Genomic DNA, 14,052 nt, shown 5'->3' on the forward strand with positions numbered 1-14,052 from the left:
TTGTTGAAAACTTTGGCATATTGGAAAGTTTCTTAACTAACAGATTTTCTTCATATAAAACAGTTTTGCAGGTTTGTAGATGTTTAAGTGCATAATTGGAAATAGAAATTAATTCAGCCTAATATAGAAGTGATAGCAAAACTGACACTGTTTCTTTTGTTGATTGGTACTAATTTGGATGCAGAGATGACTGCATGTGATGGGTCCTGAAAGGCCTCAGCTTGATGGAGATACTGGGGAATGAAGAGGCAAAAGGAACACTAATGTGATAGCAAGACACAGAAGACAAAGAACATATTAGAGGCAACACATTAAGGCCCATCAGTAAAGATGGCAAAGCATTCAAATTTATCCAGTAGTACAGTTTAAGGCAAAAACAACCTGTTTGGAATGTGATGAGCAAGATAATTTTCCTATAGATTGCTACTACTTCTTTGCTAGGCATTTTGAAATTAACTCACTTATTCTCTCAGCATTAGAACTATGTTGGTAATCGATACCCGTCACTAGTGGACCAAGGAACTCAACACAAAATCATACAAACCAATCCTTTGATCTGATTTAGGTCTATGCATTTTAATGTATCAAATCTATAAACTTCATTCAAGTTTCCCATCTTTTTTAAACCTATTTATCTGAGTTAGTTCTGGAGATTCCTAAATGCCTATTTATCTTAGATAGTTTCAGAAATTCTACCACCTCTATTTAATATAAAGATGAAGAATAGATCTCCATTTATCGCACACCAATGGATTATTGATACATATATGCGTTGTGTCTGAGAATAGATTTTTTCATCAGCAGAACTTTCAAGCAATTTTATCAATACCCTTGAGGTATTTTTTCTATATATATCAAATGATTATTTTTTAAAAAACCATTTATCATACGTATTTGCCATTACCTTGCTAATTTAGACTTCATAATTCAGGAGCAAATATAAAACTGATCTCTATCCTTCCTTTTCAGGTATAAAATTTAATTCACTATTTAGTTATAAATTCCAGAAGGTAAACGTCATATTTCTGACACAAATATGCTTTTATGTGGGTAACAGCATAATGCTAAAATAGTTAGGTTAGCAGACTTGTGTCCTCCAATCTTTGTTCAATTTATATCAATCTAGGCAGCATGATTAACAAACAGGGATGATAGGATTAGAATCCAACAATATCTGGAGCAGTGGTGAAATCCTGCCGGTCCTGTCCGGCTCACACAGACCGGTGGCGGCATGTGGTTCAGTGAACTGGTAGCTACAGCAGCGTGAGGCTCTGTCTACCCGCCCGATGTTGTTACTTCCTGGTTTTAACCATTTTTCCCTCCGCATGCGCAGAGGGTCAAAAAACGGACCTGACAATGGCGTGCTCGCTTGCTCTACTCGCACACGCAGTGCATGCACTCCCGAACCAGTAGGGAAGGTAAGTAGATTTCATCCCTGATCTGGAAAATCAAGTTTTTCATTTCTATTTAAGAAAGAAATAAATCTTTCTACAAAAAAGAAAAAAATTTTTTTTAAAAAAAATTGCATTCAAATACAGATGATTTCCTCTACTTGAATGCAAAATGTTCATTGCTAACCAAGATAGTTAAGTAAATTTTGCCCCATTTTACAAAGTTTGTTGCCACAGCTATTAAATGAATTACTGGAGTTGTCAAACTGCTAACATGGTTGTTAAGTGAATCTGGTTTCCCCATTGACTTTGCTTGCAGAAGGTCATATAAGATGGTCACATAACCTCAGGACAGTGCAGTTGTCATAAATACATGCCAGTTTCCCAGTGTCCGAATTTTGATCACGTGACCATGAGATGCTGCAACGGTTATGTGAAAAATGGTTACCACTGTAACTTCGAACAGTCACTAAACAAATGATTGTATGTTGATAATTTGAATTCAATATATTTTTTAAATCTACCCAGTTATTAAACACAGGACCTCTTTAACTGATTGAAAATTATTTTAATTGGTTAATATAACCACGAGTCTATTAAACAGGTTTTAAACTTTTTTTTGTGATTTATCACTGTTTCTCTTGTAAGAACAGTCACATTACTGTTTTAAAAAAAAGAAAGAAAACAGGATCCAGTTTAATGTAGATATGTTAGGGCTGGATAGGTGTTACCTATACACATGGCACGCTGGCTCTCCTTTGGTTTATTGCAGGTTTTTATGTGGAATATCTCATTAGCCCAGGAGATTTCTGCCCCAGCATCAAATATTCCTGGAGGCATCAACCTCAAATTTGGAAACATTCCACATTGGTAGTGTACAGAGTGAGTTATACTAAGGAAGAAGCTTGCCATATGGATAAGGTAAAGTTCTTTGAATAATTCTGCTGTAAAAGTTCAGCAGTGTTTATTTCCATACTAACCACTTCTAAACAAAAAGTCTGGAAACATGAATATATAAAATCCATTTAATTAAAAAAAAACTTAGTGATGTTGACTCACATACACAAACAAATACTGAGCTAAGTATAGAGATTTAAAAAAAAACAACAAAACCTTATGGCAGAAAATGAAGTACCTGAAAATATACTAATAAAAAGTTCTTAAGCTTTTAATCACAATTTCCCTAACTGTCTCCTTGCTGAATGCCATTGTCTACATGGCATACAGCTTGGCAAAAGAGGCTCATGTATAGCAATAATAATGATTTTTATTTATTTATTTTATTTCATTTTTCTAAACAAACTAACAAAGAAAAAAAATCTAGCCTAAAGTTTCAATAGGACACTAAAGGAAGAAAACTTGGATAGTACAAAATTATGAAAGAGCATCCAGCTGTAATCTTGACTGGTTTGTGCTTTTTTTAGCCATCTTGATTTTCATCCCCTTCAGATTCAGATTCTAAAAAAGAGAGAAAATTATTATTACTACTACTACTACTACTACTACTACTACTACTACTACTATTATTATTATTATTATTATTATTATTATTATTATTATTATTATTATTTCTTATAGCTTTAAAAATGCTACATATGTACACACATATATTTAATTCCATAAATAAATTAGCCACAAGTCAAAAGGAGGAGGTTGGAAGTGAGAAACATTTATTTTAATCAGTGGTGTAAATGCCCTCTATTGTCAAGAATAAGCTTCTCCGCTGGATATTTTGTATGTTCCTGATTAAGTTGTGCTAATGGGCATGTTGAATTTAACATCCAATATATGTGGTGGGCATCTGGCAGGGCAAACTAGACCTACAAATACATTGGTGAAGTCTGGACTGTAAATTAATCATTCACAAAGATTAAAAATAAACCTCATGATAGGGGCCTTCTTAAAATGGGAATCTTCAAATTATAATAGGAAAAATTGGGAAGGAGAGACTACAAATGCTACATCTCATGATACACAAAGTATAGCAGTTGTACTCTCTCCTTCCCAATTTTTCCTATTAAAATGTTTTATAATTGTATCATGAGATGTAGCAGTTACAATTGCCAGTGTTGGCAATCATCTCCCAAAATAAAAATAGTAATAAACCTGGACATGACTTTATTTCACCACTATTCCCACTAAATATCTTTCAGGTTCTGAAAGCCACAAAAATTTTCCTGGTCCCTAAAAAAACAAAACTGACAAGACCATATCTCCCACCATCAACCATATAGTGCCAATGTCTGGCTGTTTTATCAACCTTTCTTGAAGGAAAGGGCTGTGAGCTCTATTTGTCTTTCCAGAATACTGCAACAGACCAAGGCAAGGTTTCCCCAATGTGAATGACATGGACAGGTTCCAACTATCTTTAGGACTCAGCATTAAAACCTATTCCCCCATCACTAAGCCAATCCTATCTCCCTCCCTGCTGCTGCTTTTTCCTTGGGAGAAAGAAGGACAAAGACTGCTATTTCTTCCATGGGACAAGTTCCCTGTGTTGTTGTAAAGAAACAAGACTGTCATGAAATCAGGGGTGAAATGCTCCCGGTTCGGACCGGATCGCCTGATCTGGTAGCGATGGAGGCGGGTAGTTCGGAAAACCGGTAGCAAAAATCCCTGCCCCCCCACCTCCCAGCTGAGCCGCGCAATCATTTTAATTTTTAAAAGCATTTTTTTCTACAATCTCTTTGGCTGAAAAAATGCTTTTAAAAGTAAAAAAAAAAAACCTCTGATGATTGCGCAGCTCAGCTGGGATCATCAGAGGCTTTTAAAAGCATTTTTTCTATAACCTCTTCGGCCAAAGAGGTTATAGAAAAATTTTTTTTATTCCTGGCTCTCACCCAAGCCTGAAAAAAAAAAAAAAAGAAAAGAAAAAGAAAAAATGTTTTTAAAAGGCAAGTCAGCTAGGATCGTCAGAGGCTTTTAAAACCATTTTTTTACAACCTCTTCAGCCCCCCCCCAAATCCACGCCCACAGAAGCGGTAGTAACAAATTTTACATTTCACCGCTACACCATGAAATGTAGCTATGCTTTCCTCTTTTCATCATATTTATTCTTACTTTGCAAGATCATTTTCCTTGATTTTCAATTAAAATCCACCTAAAATGGTGCAATTAAAGACATACAAACAAGGCAACAACAAAAAACAGGAATGCTGCTGTTCATTTATTTGTGAAAAGCCCAACGTGAAGTTTAGACACTTTTATTTTAATAACTCTTCCCATGGCTCACTTACTGCTTATCAGATTATTATATTATGTGTTGAGTATATCTGTTTTTTAAAAAATACATGATTCAGTCTCTTTTTGGAGATGTTACTTTAGTCAATTATTTTTAAAAAAAACAAGATGGAAGAATTACTAAGCTAAAGAATTTATAGGAACTGAATAAAGCAAATAAATTTTAATTCTGAAGGCAAAATACGAATTCATGATTACAACCTGCCACCCATGTGTAGATTATACTGAATTGGGACTTCAAGGGGATTTGTTTTATGACTTTTCAACAGGATACAAAAAACCCTTCTCCATGACAAGCCAATATATAGAGTTGGAGAATGAAATTAATCACAATTAAAAAAATATCTTATTAACTATTGATATATAAGAGCTGAGACATGAAACATCTGTTCTTTTATTTATGGCTGTATGCACTATGAAACTAGCCATAGCTTTGATTTAAAAGCAGAAATAGGCAATCTTGCAATTTTTACTACAAAATATTCAGCATTTCAAATGATATCCAATAAATAACTTCCCTGAAACACTCAGTTTCAGGGAAGTGATAGTGAAATAGAGAAGGATGATGCCGAATTTAAGCTGTCACTTCCTCAAAAGAATTAAACATCTAAACACAAATAAAATGCTATGTTATGGTTCTCCACCTTGTCAATTTGATGTGCTATCCTCCAGTGTATGCATGTGGTTGTGTGTGTGTATACACACACACACACACACACACACTTATAAATATACTGTATATGTTTAAGTGGATGTGCACATACGAAACACCTCTTTTTAAAAAAATGTTAAGCAGCCAAATTTTTTTTCCAGTTTATAGGGCAGTTTCAGAAACTAATCCAAGCTATCTCCATATGGGTACATTTTGCCCAGTAAAATGACATGGCTGTGCATGGCTATACATCATAGGAAGATAGACAGGAACACCTTTGGAAAAGGAAGTATGAACCTATAAAAAGACATTGTTGCATGGTATGCATTTCAAAGCACTTTTTGTGAAAAATTTGCAGAACTCTAATATATACACTAAAAATTCCAATAAAGAGCATGGACAGTGTGTATTTATGTGTGAGTATATGAGAAAGAGAGCGAGACAGCGAGAGACAAAAAAAGACAAATAATATTAACCATCTATAAAATAAGATAGACATTGGTTCCCTGAACCAATGACCTGAAGAGAGCAGCTGTCATTTTCACATTCACAATTGTCACATACAGGTTCATACCCTTTCCCTGCCTCCAGAAACCAGAAAAGGAAAAATAAAGTATGGAAATGAGGAAAATGGGAAGTAACTATTCAGGCAAGGCAAGGCAATATGAGAATGGGTAGAAAGAAGAGAGAGTAAAAAACTTCCTTTAGAATTTATAGAAAGAACTAAATTCACCAACAGAAGAGATAAATAATCTATTTGCTGATCATTTGGAGGAAGAACAATAGCATGCAGCTCATCTATAACAACGTCAAACACCTCACCTAAATTGAAGACCAACTAAATCTTTGCAAATGTATTATATAAAGCCACATCAATTATTTAAACATGTTGGGGATGACACTAGACCAAAAATATCATAGGAGGCTCAACTCTTATGAATTAAATTATTAACCTGACTTGCTGATATTACTAAACAAAACTTTCTAATCCTATCCAGCAGTGATAGAGACTGAACCCAAAACTTCCTATGTGCAAAGCAAGATTCTCCACTTGATTCAAGTCTCACCAGGGATTAGCCATTGCATAACCTGACTAGCCAATGCATGGCCTATTTAAGCTTATTTAGTTTGGGCAATGGATAATCCAAAAGGTTTTATTCCACGGACCAAAGAATCTCAGAGGTCCAGATAAGCAAAGAACAGCTCATGTAATTCAAAATTTAATTAAAAAATTACCTTCTTCAGCATTTTGCAGCCATTCCACAAACTTCTTCATTTGATCAAGAAACACACTTTTGCCTTTAGAAAGATGTGCCTCTTTGAACCATTTCAAAATGGCTTCTTCACTTACAACATCAGCTGAAATTCAAATTCAGGAAAATAACCATTAGTAAATATTTTTGTGAACTATACAAGTAATCCTCCACTATGAAAATTGAACTCAAAATTTCTGTTGCTAAACAAGGCAGTTGTTAAGTGAATTTTATAACCTTTTTTTGCCACAGTTCTTAAAACAAACACTGCAGTTAAATGAATTATGCATTCATTAAGTGAATCTGGCTGGGAAAGTTACAAATGATGATGACATGACTTTGGGACACTGCAACTGTCATAAATATGCACCCAAATTTTGATCATGTGACCATGGAGATGATGCAGCAATCATAATGTGAAAAACAGTTGTAAGTTACTTTTTTTTGTGCCGTTGTAACATCAAATGTTCACTAAACAAATCATTGTAAGTCATGGACCACCTGTAAATACTAATGCTGTTTTAAAAAAATCATCCTGAAATAATTTTACTACTGTGGGCAGAGACAATAACAAAGTTCAGTTGGATATTAAGATATGAGAGAAACAAAGATTCAGATGTACAGTATTCCAGAGGAGAAAAATGAACTAGAGAGAAATAAGTCTAATTAAAAGAGTAGTGGAAACATCTGTTTACAATATATTGTGTATTATTTGGTTAGAAATGAAGAGAATGGAGAGATCTTAACAGACATGAAAGAGCACAAAAGTGAAACATGCCACCTAGAGGAATTCAAAGGCCAATTGATTTCTCTTTTTATTTGAAAAAAGTCCGATTGTAACTTTTGTATGTTTTCCACATATACCTTTTTGCAAGATAAAGATTTTGTCGTAATTAAGCAATCATTTTTGAACATCTCTCAAGCTTGCATTTTGGAATAGTAATTTAAAGATGATTACACAGATATTTTAAATGCTGCTACAATTTTTGATGAACTTTTACAGGACATGGTGCTCTCCCAATAACTCTAGAGAATTATCACTTGGAACAAAGCACACAAATGGATGCACTGAGAGAATAAAATTTTAGAGATTGCCATCTACTACATTTCCAAGAAAGAGCAATAGACATGTAAGAAAAGACATATTAGCAAAATAAGCTGTGAAAAATTGGCATGCTTTCTGATTTGTAAAACTAAAGTGCAAGTCAACAGAAATTATGTTTATTTCCATATGGCTGGAGCCAAGAATACCAAATTCGTTGGCAGGCTTTATCCTTTAAAACTGAATATGCAATACTTGTCAATGAAGGGCAGTATAGAATTTATTCTGAACTATAATTTACAGAAATTAGAGATTTGATGAAATTATTGAAGTCAGACTTTCAGTTAACAAATAAGCAAGGATTTGATTTATGAAGAATGGGAATCAATAAAAATGTTTAATTTAATAATTTAAAAGGTAATATATTCCACAAATAAATGTCTTCAATTAAACTAATTGGAAAGATTTAGAAATCACAACTTCGCATAGTGGCTTAATAAAATATATTTTTCCAGTAAAGGAAGAATAGGCTTATTGATAACAAACCAAAAAAATCTTCCATCTAAAGTGGTCATTATTCAAACAATACAAACAAAACTATTATAAAATTGTTCTACTGAAAATGTTTTTCACCTTCAAGTATTTATAGCAGCAATCCCAATACGATCCAATCAAAAAATGTTGGTTTCCATGACGACTAATCTAAGATCAATGTGAACACAATCCTTAAATAAAACTGAAAATGGGGAAAGGAAGAAACCCAATAATTTAGCCAAAGAATTGAATGCTTTTGTGGAAGCCTTTTGAACAAAAAATAAACAGCTTGTTCCTTTTGGAAACCTCTTCCCCTGAATTATAGGCTGTTTAATATTTCTAACATTCATGTTCAACTTTCAAATCTTTGTAGTTGTGCCTGAATGCAAGTTCAAATCAGCCAGCAGAGAAGCAACCAAAAAAACCTGTCTTGATTTAAGTTCTGCACCTTTTGCTGCCAGAAATAAGTGGTAGAAAGCATGCATACAGCTACTTTTAATCAAATTAGCAAGGACACCATCTCGTGGAAGATGATCATGTTCTGGGTACTTCAGTTCATTAAATTTTATTATACTACTTGAGGCCTAAAAATATGTCAACTGCAGTCCCTTTTACTTTTTAATTTGATGAATGATCCACAACCATTTAAAAGCCTGGTATGGCCTCTGACCCAAGAAAATTGCAAACAACAGCAAGATGCTTCCAAGAATCCCAACTTGTCAAAAAGAGCAGTATGAAGATAAATCCTGTCTATCTGCTGTTCCCTCACACTGAACAGACATATTGGTGGTGTGGTGATATCACAAGAAGAGTTGCAGTTATGATTTCCATTGCATTTTGATATTTTTTAAAAGTAGGTTGGAACTGAAAAGTTTCTTTGATGTCACCTTCCCCACACTCAAATTACCCAAAATTGCACTATGCCTTTGTGCTGCCAAAATTCAGCAGTGCAATCTTGAAGTATTGACGGTTTGTGCAAAGCCCAAAGGACTCCATTCCTTGTGTATCAGATTAGTGTTTGCTACATGAATTTCCAGATAAAATTTGTTTACAGCTGTATTGGAAATAAAATAGGAACTATCTGACATCCTCTCATGATGAATGTATTCGCCCACCTGTACAAATCTTTTTAATAAACAAGCTAGAAACAAAGAGTCAGTCAACTGACTCTAGCAGATTCTTTGGCATACTAAGCCAGACAATGAAATCTTTTCAAATCGATCTTTTAATTCTCCTTATTTTATTTATCACTCTTTTTGTCACTCAGTTTTAAGTTAGAATATATTTTCCATCTACATAGCGAGAGTTATTTGAATTACCGAATTTTCTGGGGTATAAGATGACTTTTTAACACAGGAAAATCATCTCAAAAGTCAGGGGTCGTCTTATACACCGGGTACCTGAATCTGAGTTGCTGGCGCTGACTGATGATGCTACGGGAGCGCCGACAACATTGAGGGGAAGCTGTGCCGATCTTGTCAAGGCTGCATGCCGCTGAATGCTGGACCCAGCTGGTTGCTACGCGGAGCTTCCCCCGCCGTCCCAGGCATCCAGGGGGATATTACCGACGCTCCGACTTCCCCAGCTGACCCCCAGTGATGGCGAGCCCCACCTGTCTGGGGAAGTTGGAGCGTCGGTAATATCCCCCTGGATGCCTGGGTGAAGCTCCGCACAGCAACCAGCTGGTTCCAGCATTGAGCGGCATACAGCCTTGACGAGATCGGCACAGCTTCCTGTCAATGTTGTCGGCGCTCCCGTAGCATCATCAGTCAGCACCAGCAACTCAGATTCGGGAAGCCGTGCAGATCTCGTCAAGGCTGCATGCCGCTCAATGCTGGAACCAGCTGGTTGCTGCGCGGAGCTTCACAGCAGAGAGAAGAAGCTGGATTTTGCTTTCCATTGCAGACACCAGATCGGCCCCCTGCAAGCTCTCGTCTCTGGAGGAGCCCGACCAAAGTTTCCAGTGCCACTTCAGGGAGCGCTTCTTGAAAGATGAGATCTTGCAGGGGGCTGATCTGGCATCCGCAATGGAGAGCAAAATCCAGCTGCTCCCTGGACCAGTCACCATTTACCGCTCTGAGTCCCAAGCAGCAGGAAACGAAGGCTGCCTTGCGCTGCAAATATACCAAGGCAGAATCCTGATGCTGCACTTTCAGCAGAGAGATGAGGGCTGCCTTGGCCATCGGCTGGCGCAAATATACCAAGGCAAATGCTCATGCCGCACAAATTCAAGTAGTGCTTCGCTCCCACACTTCTTCCTGCCTTCAGTCTCTCAGGGAGATGCTTGACTTCCTCTCAGCCCCAAGACACTGGCTGGCCCATGAGATGAGAGAGAGAGAGAATGAGAGAGAAAGAGAGAGAATTAGAATGAGACAGAGAGAGAAAGAGACAAAGAATGAAAGAGAGAATCAGAGAGAATCAGAATGAGATAGAGAGAGAAAGAGACAAAGAATGAAAGAGAGAGAAAGACAGAATGAAAGAGAATGAGAGAAAGAGACAGAGAATCAAAGAGAGAGAATCAAAGAATCAGAGAATGAGAGAGAGAGAGAGAGACAAAATGAAAGAGAATCAGAATGAGAGAGAGAAAGTGGGGGGAGAGAGAAAGTAGGAGAGAAAGAGAGAATGAGAGAGTGGGGGGAGAGAGAAGGGGAGAGAGAAAGAGAGAGTGGGAGAAAGAGAGAGAAAAAGAGGGTGGAGAAAGAATGAGAGAAAGAGTGGGGGAGAGAGAGAAAGAGAATGAGAGAGTGGGGGAGAGAGAGAGGGGGGAGAGAGAAAGAGAGAATGAGAAAGAGTGGGAGAGAAAGAAAGAGAGGGAGAGAGAGAGAAAAAGCGAAAATGAGAGAGAGAGAAAGAGAGAATGAGAGAGAAAGAGTGGGAGACAGAGAGAGAGAGACAGACAGGAGGGAGAGTGCCTGAAGGACCCCATCCCATACTGGGAGTCCAGGTGCTTCAGCAAGAGGTGCACTGGATTCGTATTAGTGGTCCGCGAAATTTAAAATTATGAAGTTGGTGGTCCCTGAGGTCCAAAAGATTGGGGACCCCTGGCCTAAGACCATCGGAAAACACATATTTTTGATGGTTTTAGGAATAACTTTATCGTTGGGGGTCACCACAACATGAGGAACTGTATTAAAGGGTCACGGCATTAGGAAGGTTGAGAACCACTGCCTTAGCTGCTTGCCTTGCTTTGCTTGCCTTGCTTCGCTTGCCTGAATCCATTCCATCAGCAAGCAACTCCCTGCCTGCAGTCAAGCAGGCAGGGAGTTGTGCATTTCAACTCCCAGAATTCCTCAGCCAGCAAAACAAAGCTGGCTGAGGAATTCTGGGAGTTGAAGTCCACAAGTCTTAAAAGTTGCCAAGATTGGAGACCCCTGTTCTATTGGGTAAGTTTTTTTCCCCTTTGGGATCTTTAAAAAAAATAGTTAATTGGGTTTTTTTTTAGTTGTTCTTTTTTAGACCTAGCCATTTAAAATTTAGGAAGTTTTAAATTTAGCTTTCATATAAAAATAAAAATAAAATAAAATAATATTTGTGCAGCTTTCTGAGATTTAGTGTGTTTTTGTAGTGTTTCACTCTAACTACACAAACACACAAAATCTCACAAACCTGTATGTGGAATTTTGTGTGTGTAAAGTGTGAAAGTTGGGTTTTTGGGCTTTTTGTGGCTGTGTGAGGTTCCTGCTTGTTTCAGGGGCCATTTTGGGTCTAGCACAGCTGCTTTTACATTGTGGGTGAGCCAGTTGATGTTTTTTTAATTTTTATTTGGTGTGCGTTGGAAGAGGGGTAGTCTTATATGGTGAGTATAGTCCAAACCCTATATTTTAAAAGGAAAATTCGGGGGTCGTCTTATACGCCGGAAAATATGGTAGCTGACACGTAATTAAGTTGATTACCCTAAGCAAGTCACTAGTCAATTGTAATTAAATCAAAATAGAAACATCAAAAAGGTAATGTTTTGACTTTTGATCTGAAACCTAATTTGTCTATAATGCATTTAGACCCAGGGGGATAATAATAGCCATATAAGTGATTACAGGAAGTGGGAGAACTTTAGTCTCTTGGGTGTTATTATATGATGCATATGTACCACAAGTAGAATTGCTAGGGAATTCAGACCACCTTTTGCTAAACATTGTCTGCAGCTGAAAGTAAAGTTTCATTCCAGTTTAGAAAAAAGCCTTTCTATATTGATATTCTGGCAAGACATGTCCTGAGCAACATGCTGGATTTTTGGAAGCTGCTCTGATAAATGCTTAAAGCTTGTACTCTTTTGTTAACTCTAGTAAAACTGCAAAGATATAATATCAAAACCCATAGAAATAGACACCAAGGATGATGAATATGAATTTTCTTTCGAAAATATTAATACTCCCCCTCCAGGCGTGGCAAGCCATCACTCTTCTGAAAAGGAATTAAAAGATAGCCCTCTACCCTCATATGGGAGCCCAGAGGGTTGAGGCCCTGAGAGCCCTCTCTTTACCCTTTTAAACTAATTTTTAACTGGGGTCATCCTTCCTCATCTCCTTTTAAATTAATTTTTTAAATTTTTAATTCTTAAATTATGTTTTTATATTTTTACACTTTATTGTACACTGCCTTGCTGAGGAAGATACTTTTCAAAAATGTGAAAAATAAATAAATACGATTGAAATGTAAAAATATACACACAGCTGTCACATTTTTATTATTTTTTGTATACTGAAATAAAAGAGAGAGATTGTATCGAGACCTACTCATCCACAGTTGATCAAAGGAGGAAACCCAGTTTTATCAAACATGATTGCATTTTATGATTTACTTTAACAGCAATGGATCATAATTTGATATATTCCTTATATATGATAAGTTTTCATGATAACTAATTTCTTATTTACATGCTAGTAGATTTCTTTTTAAAAGTATTTTTTTGTATGTATCTGAAAATTTGTATGTAGAGTCAGTTTGTTGCAATGTTTAAGGCACCAGATTAGAAACCAGAAGAATGGAAGTTCTAGTCCCACTTTAGGCATGAAAAAAAAATTGGGTGACTTTGGGCCAGTCAATCTCTCTCAGTCCAGCTCACCTCACAGGTTTGTTGTTATGGGGAAAATAGGAGATGAAAGGAATATTAGATACGTTGGCTGCCTTGAGTTATTTATAAAAATAATAAAGATGGGATTTAAAAAATCTAAGCAATAAAAATAACTCTGAAATAAAAAATATAGATAAAAGAAAGTACCTTTATAAAAGAGCACCACAATCTTCTGAAAGGCTTTCATAAAGTGGATGTTATCATAGCAATATTCCTGAACTTTCTGAAGAAGGATCAACTCTGACTGGCCTTGTGTGCTGAACACTGCCAGTAAAGGTGCATATTGCTAAAACAATCAAAGGAGAAATTGGGTTAGTTATTTATAGATAAATACCAAGGAGAATATTATCCAAATGTTTCGAAAGCTACAGAAGTTGATTTTGCAATATTTTCAATACAGGTAGTCCTCAACTTGCAACTCGATTGTTGAAAGTTACAATGGCACTGAAAAAAGTGACTCATGACCATTTTTCACATTTACTTTGCTGGCAGCCCCATGATCATCTGATCAAAATTCAGATGCCTGGCAACTGGCTCATACTTATGATCGTTGCTGTGTCTCAAGGTCATGTTATCACATTTTATGACCTTCTGACAAGCAAAATCAATAGGGAAGCTAGATTCACTTAACAACTCTGTTATTAACTTATCAACTGCAGCGATTCACTTAACAACTGTGGCAATAGAGTTCCTAAAATGGGGAAAACTCACTTAATGAATATCTCGTTTAACAACAGAAATATTGGACTCAGTTGTGGTTGTAAGTTAAGGAATACCTATATTGCGGGTTTTTTTTTTAAAAAAAATAGTGCATTTTATGTTGGTTTAAAGGGCTATTAGATACTCTTACAAAATATAAACCCAGAAGG

At 36.4% G+C, this 14,052-nt stretch overlaps 1 protein-coding gene across 3 annotated transcripts in view; it reads right to left on the reverse strand.

The window, feature by feature from the left end:
- Positions 1-2,402: 2,402 nt before the first annotated feature.
- Positions 2,403-14,052, reverse strand: part of BZW2 (basic leucine zipper and W2 domains 2) — a 45,888-nt gene continuing 34,238 nt past the window's right edge. For all 3 annotated transcript variants that reach the window (XM_034402451.3, XM_034402452.3, XM_034402455.3), the window contains 3 exons: positions 13,331-13,469; positions 6,520-6,642; positions 2,403-2,849 (listed from right to left, as the gene is read on the reverse strand). In XM_034402451.3, the coding sequence (XP_034258342.1) occupies positions 2,812-2,849; positions 6,520-6,642; positions 13,331-13,469 (300 nt within the window). In that variant the 3' untranslated portion in view covers positions 2,403-2,811. The remainder of the gene's footprint in view (positions 2,850-6,519; positions 6,643-13,330; positions 13,470-14,052) is intronic.

The sequence above is a fragment of the Pantherophis guttatus genome, chromosome 4 (assembly GCF_059756535.1).
Source record: "Pantherophis guttatus breed Tessera chromosome 4, ASM5975653v1, whole genome shotgun sequence".
NCBI classification, from domain to species: Eukaryota; Metazoa; Chordata; class Lepidosauria; order Squamata; family Colubridae; genus Pantherophis; species Pantherophis guttatus.